The 15,205-nt window shown below is 48.2% G+C and overlaps 1 protein-coding gene across 20 annotated transcripts in view; it reads left to right on the forward strand.

Annotated features, from left to right (window-relative positions):
- The window catches only part of JAKMIP3 (Janus kinase and microtubule interacting protein 3), a 69,551-nt gene extending 55,440 nt beyond the window's left edge, over positions 1–14,111 (forward strand). For 14 of the 20 annotated variants that reach the window (XM_027692233.1, XM_027692244.1, XM_027692245.1 and 11 more), the window contains 2 exons: positions 257–1,480; positions 12,512–14,111. In XM_027692233.1, the coding sequence (XP_027548034.1) occupies positions 257–403 (147 nt within the window). In that variant the 3' untranslated portion in view covers positions 404–1,480; positions 12,512–14,111. Of the gene's footprint in view, positions 1–256; positions 5,275–11,584 lie in introns of those variants that run through there. The other 6 variants (XM_027692247.1, XM_027692248.1, XM_027692250.1 and 3 more) reach the window with 3 other exon arrangements.
- The last annotated feature ends 1,094 nt before the right edge of the window (positions 14,112–15,205 follow it).

Genomic DNA, 15,205 nt, shown 5'->3' on the forward strand with positions numbered 1-15,205 from the left:
ACTCCCTGAATCCCCCTTTTTCCCATGTAAGTAGGGGATAAATTGCCCAACTTCTGTTTGTGCTGCCAGAAATGACCATGGCATAGATGGTATTGAGGAAAATGCTCCCCACGCAAATGGATTATAACACAAATCCTATTTTATCAGTTGCACAATTCAAGAGATAATTATAAATAGAACCTTACTGAAGTTTCGTGTGTGTTGTTTTTGCCCAGACGGGCTTTTCTTTGATCCATGTTTTTATGTCTTGTTTCAGCCTACTGAGAGAACTACAGCTGCTCCTGCTGTTATTCCCAGGAAGACAGCCCTGCTTCCTGAGACCAAAACAGAGACATTGCCCTTTCCACCCCCCCAGATTTCTCTCATACTTTGCTACTGGCAATGGAAGGTGCAATTCTTGTGACCCTTTCAGACTGGGGCTGGACCAGGGGGTGTGGAGATCCCTGCACAGGCCACATCCACACCACTGAAATCCCTGACGGAGCGTTTGGAAAAGGCAGAACTAAGCTGACAACGAAAGCCAAAAACTCTCCTCCTCCCTCTCCTACAGCCACAGGCTCCTTCCCCAAGTCCTGGCTCTGCTGCTTGAACTAACCTCCAGTGGAATCCTGGCTCTGCTGCTGGACACAGCTCTTGGCTCTGTCAGGAGCGACAGAACTAATTCAGATACACTGAATTATTTTGGTTCCCTGCTAAGCAGGTGGCAAATTGCTTCTGTGTAGAAGTGCCCGTGTCCTGTTTGTATGTCACACATTTATATTTGTTATCCATAGTTCTTTAAAAATCTCTTTTGAAAGAAGACTTTAGGAAGAGTTCCAGAGAAGTAGCTCGTGACAAGATGAATAGGAGTGAAAATGAAGTGGTTTGTTCCAAGGTATTTCTTTGTAACACAGGGTTTGTCCCGTGGTTTGTTGAATATCCCAAGAGCCCAGTTTTAGGGAAAATCATGAAGCTACATTCAGGAAATCAAGCTGTAATTTTTTTTTTGAGTTTTCAGTAAACCATGATGAGCAGAATGACACAATAATTTATAATTTGCTGTCCCTGAGTGATGATAAAAAGCTAAACATTGTCCCAGCAAAAAGTTCAACCTGGGAAAGAGTGAACTAAAACAATTATCCCTGATCCACACGTGCTGGACTGGGGGAGGCAGCAAGAGGGAGCAGAAGATGTTGTCAAATGGAAGATGATGTCAGCTGGAAAACGTCCTCACCTTGGGGAAAGGGAGCACAAATCCCACAGATCCCAAGCCCAGGAGGCTGGTGCAGGAACCAGGAAGGAAAAGGAATCCTCTAGAAAAACAGCTGAAGAGGGGAAATCCAGAAGAAATTCCAGACTGTCATAGACCACATGGGATCTTCAGCTGAGCACAGAAACCCGGGGCTGTGGGACAAGGCCAGGAACAAGGTCCTGTTCACAGCCATGGCAAAGATCCCATCCCTGGGAGCACAGGGCAGGAAGGAGACAGAGCTCTGGGCAGGTAAGATGGGCTGGAACCCCCTTATTCTGGGATTCTGTGAGCTCTGGAACTCCCTCACCTGCTAGTCTCTCTCATTTGGGTTAAAATGCTTCAGATGATAACAGAGAAAACATTGAATTTGGCATTGAAATTACCAAAGTCCTTATTTAAACATCATTTGTTTCTCTCTATTTTACTTCTGTAATTTAGGTGTTGAATTTCAGTGTGATATAATCACAAATGCTGACTTTATGCTTCTAGATCGGTGGTGACTCAACACAAAATTACTGGGGGGTAATTAAATACACTGTCAGATTTGTGTGGACAGCAAGCAGTTGTGCTGCTTTTAAAAATACGTTTTAAACGCAGGAGATAAAAATATTTTTCATTTTACATTGAAAAGACAAATAGCAACCAGAAAAGTGTTTAAATTCACAATTTCACTCACTTTTTTCCTGATTTGTGCTGGTAATGAGTTACTGGTAACCACAATGGGGACAGGGGCAGTGGCCACCCTTGCGCTGTCCAAAGGTCCTGTTTTTAGGATTATTGAAGGATCCAGGGATGTTTGAGGGGGAACTGAACCTGGCTAGGCAGCTGGCAGGTTTCAGAGCATGGTCCCAGTGCTCTGTGCCCATCATTGTCACACCAGTCCCCCAGGGGCTAGACTTTCCAGGGCAGTGAGGTCAGTGAGATCTGTGAATTCAGTAACCGAAAAAAGCCTTTAATCCCTCAAAGGAGGAAAATAAAAATGTTTTGGCTTGTAATTAATTAGGGCTTTCTGAAGTGTCTGTTGGACAAGTCCTCAACAGGAAGCTAGTTTTCAAGTAAATGTTTTCTTTATTAAGAATGTGTGTTTTAACAAGAACCACTGAAATCTCCCTGAAGTGAAGGAGTAGAAAGTCTTTTGGCCTTCTGGGCATGATCCTGTGACATGTTTTCTCAGGTGCCCAACCTATTCCCTGAGCAGATCCAACCCCAACCCCTCTGTGCCCACAGTCCTGCCCCAGCCAAGCCTCTCACGCACCAGCCTCGGGGCTTGGAGCAACATGGTCTAAGGAAGGTGTCCCTGCCCAGGGCAGGGGGTGGAACAGGATGAGCTGTAAGGTCCCTTCCAACCCAGACTATTCTGGGATTCTCTGAAGTGTGGAATAGGAATCAAGGGGGAGGTGTGCTCAGGGTGCTGGGGTAGTGTGGGACAGCAGTATCCGAGGTGACACAGGCACAGGAGGCCAGGCAGGGCTCAAAGTGCCTTTGGCTGGTTTAGTTTGCAACTGCTTAACTTCTCAGCGTGCTTTTAATAATATTTTGATATAAGTATTTGTGCTTGTCTAGGTACACAAATATTTGGGTTAGAAAGATGCATAAATAGAAACATGAGCATTTGTATAAACACAGATACGTGCAGGCACTGAGAAAGCTGCTTTATAAAAGCATTATTTACACACCAAATTTATGCATTCATTAAGCACCAACTTTTAATTCCACTACAATTTTAATCTCTCCTGTGGGTTGAAGGGAACAGCAGCCAGGTGGGGGGGACCGGGGTGTCCCCATGGCAGAGAACCCATCAGCAGGGACCCCACTGGAGGGTGCTGCAGCTTAAGGAAACTGGGAACTGTGTGTCCTGCAGGATCATAAACTGCTGCTTTACAGGCTATTTTATTCTTCTAAGCAGTTCTAGGATATTACTTTATTTATTTTTAGTGTGTGTTTAAGTAATTTTGGAGACTCCCAGGGATGCGTAGCACTCACCTATATCCAAGTAAATAAGTTGTCAGTTACCTAAGAGAAATTTGTATAGGTATTAACTCTTACATTTATAGAAGAGGCTTGAGCATCCACATTTTTTCCCTTGATTATCTCAGTTTAATTAAAACCCCAACATTAATTATAACTCAATTCAATATTTGTTTATTCAAAGGAAATAACATCTGGGATGTGCGGGAGCCCAGGTCTGCATCAGGAAAATCTGTGCTTGATGCACCAGCTTGTACTGTGTACTGGAATACTCTAGGAATTCAGCTGCATATGCCCAAGCACACATTCCATCGAATCCTAAATTAACTCTGGGGGTTGCATCCCAGCACTAATATATCCCACCAAAAGGCTTTCTGGCTCGGGGTGCAAACCCCTACAGGTCAGCAGAAGGAGACCTGTCCCTCAGGCTGGAATTACCCAGGACATGATGCTGTTGGGTTTCAGATGATAGTTTTCCCTGTTCCCTAGTTTTTGTTGCCTACGATCCCCTGTCCTTTTGCATCCCCTGGGCTGCCCCAGCCCAGCCACCGCTCCGTGAGATGTGGACACTGAGCAGGCCATGCCCTTTACAGCTAAATGTGGTTACCAAATATGACATTCTGTGTGTGCGTGTGAGTGGGCCCACATTGGGAGGGTGGAGAGCACAGAGCCTGGCCTTGAAAGTGTCTGTAGATGCTGCATCTGAGGGGAAGGAGTGTTTGCCCATCACTGCCACACAATATCTTCTGTAAATAAATTCCTTCTGATAAATGCACACAAAGTGCTGCCTCTTACTAACCTGGACTGACTGACATAGATAGAATTGGAAAGACCAAACCAGATCCTGTGCCCCTCTTAAACACTCCCTCCCTGGAGAAGGGTCACACCTGAATGGGATCCATTTTGACTCGTGGCTGTAAAGGTTTCCTACTAGTAACAGAAGATGTTGCTGTAATTACAGTTTAATTGCTTCAATCTGAACTAAAGCGTTGAAAATATTAATATTAAATTATTATTTTCAGTGTTTTCAGTGATAGAAGGATGGAAAGAAGAACATGGCAGGGGCTTGGAATGAGATGATCTTTCAGGACCCTTCTAGCCCAAGCTAGTCTGTATTCCATGATTTTGACAACAGATAGCAGGTGCAGTGGGATGGGGGGCATTTCCCCAGTGAGAGCCCACAGAGCTCCAGGGGGGCCACCTCCTTCAGCACTGGTGCAGGCTCTGTCCATGTGAGCCTCTGTTTTGTAGATAATCCTTTTCTTTAAATCACATTATATATTGATCTGTCGAACAATAATCAAGTTGTTCTGTGTTCCTGGTGTACTCCAGCTGTCAGCACAGGTTGGGGTTTTTTCGAGGTCAGCAGCACATCCTTCCAGAGAGGATCCACAGGGGAGATGAAGAGCTACTGGAGCTGAAATTCCCTGTAAGGCTTCATCAGCAACCCCATGTGTGAGCTCCTGCATTCTGGAAGGGGCTGAAAATTACTTCCCTCACAGGGGCCCTAATGAGCTGCATCATTAGAATGCTAATTGGCAAATCTTTGCTGTGCAGGGTGACCCCAAACATCTTTGTTTAAAGTGAAGTGTAGGGGAAATTCAGGCCATCAAGGAGACTCCCATTGAGCAAAGGCGTTCCTGGGAAGGCACAGAGAAATTGGCTCAAAAGCTTTTACTCTCTTTTACTGTGCTGTAAATCCTGTGGATTTCTTTCTTTTTCTCGGTGAAGAGCAAGATTGGGCTCAGCAATAATGAAGAGATTTCCAGTGGGTTAATAATTGCCAATTTATATAAAAGCTTAGAGTGTCCCCTTGCCTGGTGTTTCTGCTTCGCTGTCTCAGAGACTGCTCCAGACTGAAATGCACGGAAATGACAATGTCAGTCTGAATTTATGGATGAGACGGGATGAGATGGAGGCCCTGGGGCAGGAGGAACGTTCCTGGTGCTGAAGGACGGCTAAGCCAGGTCTGAGGCAGGGCTGGAGCTCATCCCAGAGCTCTGGGCTGTGCAGAGCCTGCTCCTTGCTGGTTTGCCAAATCCCACAGGAAAACACTTTGTCACCGACTTGCTGAGATTTTGCAGCAGGAACTTGTGGTTGTGCTTCCTGGGCAGGTTCAGAGGGGGCAGGACCTGGAACCAGCCTTTCTTTTATCCTCTCTACGACCAAGCAGCACCATTCCTGTGTTGTTGTAGGGATATCACACACAGCACAGAATCACAGGCTGGTTTGGGTTGGAAAGGACCTTAAAGCTCATCTCATTCCACCCCCTGCCATGGGCAGGGACACCTTCCACTAGACCAGATTGCTCCAAGCCCCATCCAACCCGGCCTTGAATCATTCACAGGGTGTTCTTGTGTCTGTGGGAAGTAAAGAAGAGCTTTTTCAGGGAGCAAACACCCTGCAAATTTGTGCCCAGAAGCAGCAATTTGGTGTCCTGTCTGCCTCCCCTCAAGACACCAGTGCCTTCAATGCTTAGCTTGCTCTTAGAAAGAAAACTCAGCCTAACTCTATACAGAGACTGGCAGGGTAAAAGCCTGGTCCTCAAAGTTGGTTTAAAGATAATCATTCATTTTATCCTTCATTCCCCAAGCAGAGCAGGTTCAGTTCTCATCACATCTGAAGACTTCTCCCCCTTAATTTGGGTCTTGCTGAGTTCTCATAAATAATAAGGACACGTATTTTTGCAATGTACCAAACTCAGTGTTAGCCTGAAAAATTAATTAGCTGGAAAATCTATTATAAAGAGAGCTTTTTTAAAAAAATTGCACTATATTTGTAAATTCATGTGTTTGTGTACACCCCCCCATGTATTTATACAATTACATTTTCATGTGCACAGTGTTCCTTTGCCAGACATGCAGAGGTCAAAGCCTTTGGGGAAGTTGTTATACTGATATGTAACGTCAAAGGAATTAGAAACGTATCTTTCTGAGCATCCTGTAGCAAAATTACTGGGAACCTTTTCTTGTCTCCTGTCAGGGGCCTCATCCTTTCACTTCTGATAAAGCCAAAATGCACAACAAAACATCTAAATTTTATCTGGAGGATCAAATTTTTAACAGAAATGCAAATTACCAGATTAAAAAAATTTTTTTGTGAGTTCACAGTGCTGATGGTAGAAATTTTTGTAAATTCATGGTCTTTATTCCTAAAGATTTCATACAATAGTTCTAAAAAAGTGGTGCAGCTGTTTGATAGTGTCATATGGATCAGCATCAACTCGATCACCCTTATGGTCCCTTCCAACTTGAAACATTCCATGGTTCTGTGATCTCCTGGATATTATCTGTCCTCTCCAATGCTGATGTAAGATCACATATAGAAGCATAAAAAAACTATTGTGAAGATTTTGGGTTGAGATATACTGGGAAGAGTCCCAAATCTGAAGATTTTTGGTTGGATAATTACATGAGAATAAGGAATATTTGACTTACTCTTGAGCATCATTAGTTACTGGGATTTTGTGTTGTCAGGTCTTAAACTTCTGTTTTTCCGAGTTTGGTCTGGTTTGATAAAGACACATAAACGCAGGGTGGCTGCTGCCCAGCCCCACCCAAGTAACTGTGCCAAATCCTTCCAGTGAGTTACTAATTCCTATGGAATGAAAAGGGACAGGTGGCAAAGGGACCATGTTCACCTGTGGTTCTCCAAACGCAATAAAGTGTCAGGCAGATGTTGTAGGTCAGACTGTGTCCTGGGAGGAAAACCTTGCAGCAGCTAATCCTGCTGGGTAGGGATCTGGGGCTCCTGGGGTGCCAGCTGGGTGGCAGGGAGGGGACAGCCCGGCTGTGAGGTGGACTGGGAGCAGGACAGCTCCATCCTGACCGCACTGGAGAGGTTCATGCACAGGTGACCATGTCTGCCACAAACCTGTGCTGTGCGTAGGGTTTGGGTGTCTCTGTGTTCCACTAAATCAATTTTTCTTTATGGAGCGGCTCTTCAGTGCAGACAGGGAGGGGGCTGGGGTACCCAGTGATGTGCCTGCACTTCCAGGTCAGCAAAAATCCCAGAGAAACCTCCCCCAGGAAAGGAGAACATGTCCAAGTAACTAAGACTATCCTGGCCTCATGCAGATCTGTAGAGGCAGACAGAGGAAATTCTGTTCTGTCAATGGCTTTCTGAAGACACATTGCCCCAGGGGGCACTTTCCTCCTTGTTATAAACAAGAATGTTATAAACAGTCCGGGGATACAGCAAATGGATGAGAGGAGTGTCAGGACGGCTGTCACGGACAGACCAGCCCGCGTTGGCAGCGCTGGGATGTCGTGGAACTAAAGGGATTGTAAAATACTCACCCGTCATCAAATCAAAGCCACTTTTCACCCTGTGCTGATTGTACTGAGAGAGTGACTGTAGGATTCTGGGGGCTGGTACATTTATAATGTACCAGATCTCTGAGAGTGTTAATTGCAGCTGTGTTTCCTAAACCCTCCATACTAAGGAAGGCAAGAGAAGGATGTTCCAGTGGGATTGAGCAGTGCCATCACCCGGAGGCCTGGGGTTCCTGTTGGGGAACACCCTTGTGTACCTTTTCCCCAGGAGCAGGTGATGGGGAGGCTGAGGTGTTATCCTGCTTTTCCTGCTTTAGTGCTGCATTTTCAGCTTGCCCACATGCCTGTCCTGCTGAACTGTCCTGTGCCAGAGCTGCAGCTCCTCCCTCCCTGTGCCCAGGGGTCTGTGACAGGAATAATGCTGGAGAGTGACCGTTCTCAACAGGGTGTGATGATTTATTATTTCTCAGAGCTGTTTCTTTATTTGTTTCTGCTGCCCTTCAGAGCTGATGTGCAGAACAGGTGAACCAGGGGGTGGTTTATTCCCTTCTGTGTTGTGTAATTATGGCTTCACGCTGTAGGGGAGACCTGGCCATGGATTTAGCATTGGAGCACATGTTCTGGAAGAGACCAGAAGTCATGGGAAGGGCAGTGCTCACGGCCCCAAGGCTGCCAGAGCTCAAAGAGCATTTGGACAACATTCTCAAGGACAGGGTGGGACTTTTGAGGTGTCCTGGCCAGGGCCAGGAGTTGGACAGGATGGTCCTTGTGAGTCCCTTCCAGCTCAGGATATTCCATGATACTGTGATTGTGTGACACCTGCACGTGAGCAGGTCTGGACAGGGAGGGCTGCTGGAGGTGAACCCGGAGAGGTGCCATCCCACCATCCCACTCCCCCTGCCCTGGGAGCTCCGGCAGCGCTGGTTGCTGCCACCAACCTGCTCCTGTTCCTGCAGGTTCATTGGGAAAGGACAGAAAATCCATCCCCGTCTGCCCAGGCTGAGTGGAGCTGAATGGCTGCTTTGTCTGCAGTTCTCCCGGGAGCCCCTCAAACACCACATTCCTGATCCCAGCTGCCCCTGGAGACACTCCCAGCCCAAGGATTTATGTCCTGAGGATCGTTCCAGCCCTTCCAGCTGTGGCAGCAGATGGATGCAGGTGCCATAAGGGATTCCAGTCATGAATTCGCTGCCCAGGCCTTACAAACAGAGATTTCTCTAAGGGTTAACTGACAATGACATTTATAAAATCCCCATTATTGCAAATATAGAAGACAAATATTTTAAATTAGAATCCCAGAATGTTTTTTGTTGGGAGGGACCTTAAAACTCACCTCATTCTACCCCCAGACATGGGCAGGGACACCTTCCACTAGCCCAGGTTGCTCCAAGCCCCACCCAACCTGGCCTGGGACACTTCCAGGGATGGGGCAGCCACAGCTTCTCTTTCTTCTCTTATTTTATTTAGTTGGAAAACAAATTGATGCTGTTTATTTGTGTAAAAAATAGGGATATTGCCCAGCATTTTGTATGTTACACAACATGTAAATATATTTTATAGCTATTGTGTGTTCTCCATCACCATAATGACTATCTTCTAAGAGATTTGTCTTTTTAAAAAACATTTTAATATGATTTACAAATTACATGAAAAGTATATATAAGTGTATCACATTCACTCATATGCACTGTGTACCCAAATGAAATACCCCTGATAATTAGGGAATGATACCAGCAATTAACCTAAACCAGGTTTCTAAAGGACAAAACTAACAGTTTTCAGTGCAGAATCAGCCATTTTTGTAAAAGCAATGCAGAATTAAAATAGATCCATTCAACCTGTTCTGGTGGGAGCACAAGGACCAGGGCTGTGCTCACACATGCTGCTTTTTGGGTGGGGTAGGAGTCATTAAATAGTTTTAATTATAAATGTTCTGCCCATTCTTTGTTATACACTGCTTCAAAATCCAACATGAAAAGAAAATGCTGTAGGCTTCTGTGCACATATATTTGTGTGTGCAAAATGAGTAGTATCAAGATTTTATCACAAATAAATGATTTGTAATGGAAGGAAACAGCTTTTTAAAGCCCCGCTATCAAGCCTCAAGGGACCAGCACTGTTTTATCCTGTAGCAGAAGCAGTTTATAGCGTGTCTGTGTCAGAATTACTCCTGTCTTCATTGGGAAGGGACGGGTAAAGCCTGATTGTGGTGGCAGAGCCCCCGGCATTCTGATTGCAGTGCAGGAGGGCAATGCCAGCAACCCAGCTCTGCCCTACCTGTGGGTTGCTTATGGCACAAAACTGTGTAGAAAAGCGACCAGAAATGGTTAAAACTCAGCTGTGCTGCTTGTTCCTGTTAGTCCCAACCTGGCAGAGCAGTGGTGGAGGTGAGGGGCACAGGCCACAGCAGTGCCTGACATCCCCAGCCCAGCTCCAGCCTCCCCCCAGGCCCTGGAGATGCTGGAAAGCTTCGGAGGCCCAGGAAGGGCGTTTCAGATTCCAGACCATAAATATTAATGAGGTGAAGTGCTTTTATGCTTGTGGGCAGTTCTTGCTAAGCTCACAGGGTTTGTCAGCATAAATGGATCGGGTCAGTAATTTTCCTTCCATTGGTAGATAGACAGTCTTAAGGCAGGAAAACTCCAGAATTTTCCAGGTCAGTATGGTCAGGAACAAAGCACACCGTTGGATATGTTCACTGGGATGTCCTGCAAAACAGTGCTCTTAGTTCTTCAGTAAAAATTAGGAATTTAGTAACCCAGTGACAATGAAGGGCTGCTGATTGCTGAGATTCTTGGAGCCAGTAACCCTTCCTCCTGCCACAAAAGCCATGGGTGTGTGGCCTCAAATGCAGTCAGAATCTGAATTTTTGCAGAGACTAATTTTCACTGAGTAGATAATTACCTGAGTGGTCTTCACCCCCTCATCCTGCTCACACAGGCAAGTGTTAGCAAAAATCACACCAGGTGCACTCTGTCCAAGCTGAGGTTGCAGCTGTAATTTCTGTAAGTATGGAAAGATCCATAACTATTAGTACCCTGATTTTTATCTGCTGTAAACCCCCATAACTTCTTAGGTCCCAAGCTGGATTCCAAATTGGGTTCCAAGCTCCACCACTGCCACCACTGGTGGGCTCAGCCACTGCCACCAGCCCCTCACTGGGGCACACGGATGGCAAGAGCATGGAAATGGGATTTCCAGCTCAGGGTGATGTGTTTAAACAAACCCAGCAAATCCCCTTAGCACACTTATAAAGAAAGAAACATATATATGCATATTTATATACATATGTCTCCTTCCACTGCAGCCTTGCTAAGAGGCTGTGCTGAAGGTGATCATTCTTCATCAGAAAGTGTAGTGACAGGACAAGGAGTAATGGGTTCAAACTGAAAGAGGGAAATTTAAGTCGGTTGTACAGAAGAAACTCTTCCCTGTGAGGGTTGGGAGGCCCTGGCACAGGTTGTCCAGAGAAGCTGCGGCTGCCCTTGGATCCCTGGAAGTGTTCAAAGCCAGGCTGGATGGGTCTTGGAGCAACCTGGGCTAGTGGAAGGTGTCCCTGCCCATGGCAGGGAGTGGAATGAGATGAGTTTTAAGGTCCCTTCCGGCCCAACCCAGTCTGGGATTCTATGATTCCTCTCCCATATGAAATGTGACCCCTAATCTTTGAGGAATTGCATTCCTGCATTGCTCTATCCAGCAAAGCTGCCGTTTTCCACAAGCTGTGAATGCTCAGATGCACAAATATTAGCGCTCCGTCCATTACCATTTCTGAAAGGCTTTTGTCCCATTTGTACAGCTTTCTGTTAAAAAAAAATCCCTCTTTGGCAGGAGTTTGCGGGGTGAGAGAGTGGTAACTGTGCCTTTTATCTGAGGCACGGCCAGCCCCGGGCAGCCCCGGGCGCACTGAGTGACATTTGAAGTGGCAGCGCCGCGGTCCCAGCGCAGGCACCGCGTCTGCCTTCACCCAAACCCGTTGTGACGGCCCCGCCCCGCCCGGCGCTGCCACCCCGGTGCCATGAGCAGTGACAGAGCCGGGCATAAAGCAAAGTGGCATCTGGAAAAGCCGGTGTTAGTTACTCTTGGTTTTCTCTTAAGTTCTGTGTCTTTTCAGGAATTGCTTCTGAAAATTCTTGGGGTGTTATTGTCCCCCTGTGAGCAGTGTGTCCCTGTCTAGAGCCTACTGGGGAGGGACAAAAGGGCCACCTGACCTCCAGGACCTGGTGTGGTGAAAGGTGTCCCTGCTCATGGCAGGGGGTGCAATGAGATGAGCTTTAAGGTCCCTTCCAGCCCAACCCAGTTTGGGATTCTCCAACCTGCTGGCCGAGTGGGCAGGGAAGGGTTAATTCATTCCCTGCACAGTGCGGAGGCTGTGCTGGGGAGGGGGGATTCAGCTGCTCTGTGAGGTCTGGGGGGAGAAGAGACAGGGAAAGGGGGATGGAGAAGGGACAGGGAATGGGGGGTTCTCTCCTTTCTAGTCATTGGCTGAACTGTTCTGCTTCCCATGTGTCTGCCCCAGAAATTCCCCTTCCATCTGGCGGTGGTCTTGTAGCTGAGTGTGAAATAGAGAACACAGAGACAGGTCCAAGGAGGTGGACAGGAAGGGTCAGGGCAGCTGCAGGACCACCCTCCCGCCTATGGACACCATGTCCTTTGTGCTCTCTCCTCACCTAAGGAGGTGGAATTTGGCTCCATGGTTATCAACTTGTCCTGTCAGAGCTTGTCAGATGAGGCAAACTTTAAATTCTTCATTCATCACTATCATCACAATATTCTGAGTGTTGCCCAAAACTGTTAGGGGAGTGTTGATTAAGGAAAATTAATGATATGATATATGGCACAGCCTAGAAAAACAGTACATTTAATAAATGACCTCTTTTTTTCAGGGAAAATCCAGCAATTGGCTAAGCCTATGCCAACTTAGACTTAACTGAGAGCTGCTTAACACAACGCAGCACAGCCCATGGAATGGAACTGAAAATCCCATGTGGGGGAGAGGAGCCCAGCTGTAGTTAATTCCTGTGTTTATTTTGTTCTGTAGGTACCTGCACTGCTTCCAAAGCTTGGCTGGAGTTTGTAAAGCTACGAAGAGAACCCCTTGATACTGAAATTCTAAACCCTCTCCCCACACTTATACATTGACCACCTCTTTTAACCCAGCACAGGGAGCTCAGCTGTGGAAATGGAGTAAGTTGGTCAGATGTGATATTTGTACTGGGTGGATGCAATGTTTTAAGGCAAAGGTTGTGGATTTTGATATCAGCAAATGATTATATTATGGAATAATTTAACAAACTCCAATTCTACCAGATCCTGATACCAGTGCTGGGATTCCAGGATGAGCTGCATTTTCACTTCTGCATTTCTCACCTAAAACAGGTCCATTTTGAGTTCTACTGAAACACTTCATGTCTTAAAAAATTCTATTTACTGGAAGCCCTGCAGGTGATGGTTGAGGTGTGTGTTAGGAAGTGACTTGGGTCCATCACGTGGCTCTTCACTCAGGCTGTGCTCTTGCCTGTTGTGTGTTTCTGTCTCAAGTATCAGTTCTGTTTTCCCATTGATTCGACTTCCTTAATCCTGGGGGTTTTAATTACAAAGCCAACTGTACAGGACAGGTCCGTGTGTAAATAAGGGATTGTGCTTATCTTTATGTCAATATAAATATGTAAGAAGTTTTGTACATAGGAAAGAAAAAATGGCTCCAAGAATGTTTTCGGAACTGTTTGCTCCGTATAAATGCACAGAGGGGATTGACATCCATGTGCTCCCTGGCTCCACAGGAAGGGATTCTGCTGGGTTCTCGATCTCTGTCTGTGACCCCTCTGGGCTCTGTGTGATGGGTTTGTTTGATCAGTCCCTGGCCGTGGCTCGCGGCCGAGCTGGAGCCAGTGCTGTCCATGAGATGAGCTGTGTCGGGTCTCGGCTGCTCCCTCCTCACCTCTGGCTCTGGTGCATCTTCTAAAACACGGTCTCCAAGCCACAGGACCGCGGCGAGGGGACAGTGCCCTCATCCGGGGGGTTCCTGCAGCCCCTCAGTGCGGGTGTACAGCAGCAGGAGGAGGGGAAGCCACCCCCTCACCCCAAACCCTCCGCCATGTGCGTGTCAGGCCTGGACTTCTTGTTCGAGCTGTTGGAGGATGTGGCTGTTATTTCCAGTATTCTGCTTTATAATATCTGTAGCCTTCAGTGATTCCTTGAGTGCCTTACACGGCTTGTGAACTGAATTCCTGACCAGGAAGAGACAATGCCCCTGGACTGGCGCCGGCTCCTTGGCCCCGGCAGCGTGTGTGTGCACAGGAACAGGTTTAGCTTCGACTCAGGAAATCGCCCTGTGAATACGTGTATTAAACCCTGTATGATGTGTTGTACAGTTTATAAAAAGGGATTATTGTAAACTTATGCAAAACATTAACGCGGAGAAAATGGAGTTTTTTGATCCCCTGGCCGGCGTGACCTGTGTCCTCTAATCCAACCCCAAAATCATATCCAAAATACAGAACGTTGGGTTCAGTGCTGCAACAGCCCGAAACCAGGGGCTGGAGCAATCGAGTACAGAATTTTACACATATTTTTGTATCGTGATTCCTATGATATATATGGACAGACTTTCTATTCCTTTGTAAAATACATAAATTATTGTCAACTTTTAATAAAAAGATCTGTTTTAAACCTTCAAATTGGACGAATTGGTTTGGGGCTGAGGCGATGGGGAAGCTGGACTGCGACACTGGCGGCCCTGGGGCACCGGGAGATGGCCGGTGGGAGGGCCGGGGGGGCGTTCGGGGGGCCAACCGGGCTGTCTCTGCCGTCACTGGCGCTGGGAGATGTCACCTCTCGGTCGTGCGTGGGGATGGGCACGGCTGGATGGGCACCAGGAGGGGCGGGGGGGTCCCTGGGCGGCTCTTAACGCAGCACTGGGCTCTTTTCCCCAGGGCGAGTCGGCTGCGGGAGCGCAGCGGCACCGGCACCGGGGGAACGCGGGGCTCCCGGGCCCATGTCGGGGCGGCAGGAGGAGGCTCTGCCCGCCTGTTTTGCGGGGCTGGGTGCGGGCAGCCCGCGGCCGCGGCAGAAGCGCGGCGGGATGTTCTGCAGCGTGGAGGATGCGTTCGACAACAAGACTCTGAACTTCGCCTCCCTCGCTGCCTCCGGAACAGGGACACCCGTCGGGGGCCACCGCCGCGACACCGACCCGAGACCCAGCCCCGACTCGAGACCCAGCCCCGACTCGAGACCCAGCCCGGACACGGGACCCAGCCCGGGCACCGACCCCGGCCCCATCGCGGCCACGCCGCCTCCGAGAGCCGCCGCCCCGGCGGAGCTGCGCGACGGCTGCCGGCAGGTACCGGGGCTGCGCCGGGACAGGGGCTGGGGCACCTCCCAGAGCCGCCTCGGCCGAGACCCCGCAGGGAGGGCGATAGGGAGCCCCATCCCGTCCCGTTTACTCCTGTCCCGTTCAGCCTCGTCCCGTCTCTTCCCATCCCATCCTATCCCATCCTGTCCGTCCGGTCCCGTCCCCTTTCTTCCCATTCCGTTTCTTCCCTTCCCATCCCATCCTATCCCATCCTATCCCGTCCGGTCCCGTCCCCTTTCTTCCCATTCCGTTTCTTCCCTTCCCATCCCATCCCGTCCCTTCCCGTCCCGTTCCAACCCCGCCGGCCCGCGGGAGCCCGCGCCGGGACGAGGCGCTGGGACGAGCCCGGCGAGCGGGGTTTGTGCAGCGTTCGGTCCGAGG

This window comes from Neopelma chrysocephalum, unplaced genomic scaffold, assembly GCF_003984885.1.
Source record: "Neopelma chrysocephalum unplaced genomic scaffold, ASM398488v2 Primary Assembly neopelma1_85, whole genome shotgun sequence".
In the NCBI taxonomy this organism is placed as follows: domain Eukaryota; kingdom Metazoa; phylum Chordata; class Aves; order Passeriformes; family Pipridae; genus Neopelma; species Neopelma chrysocephalum.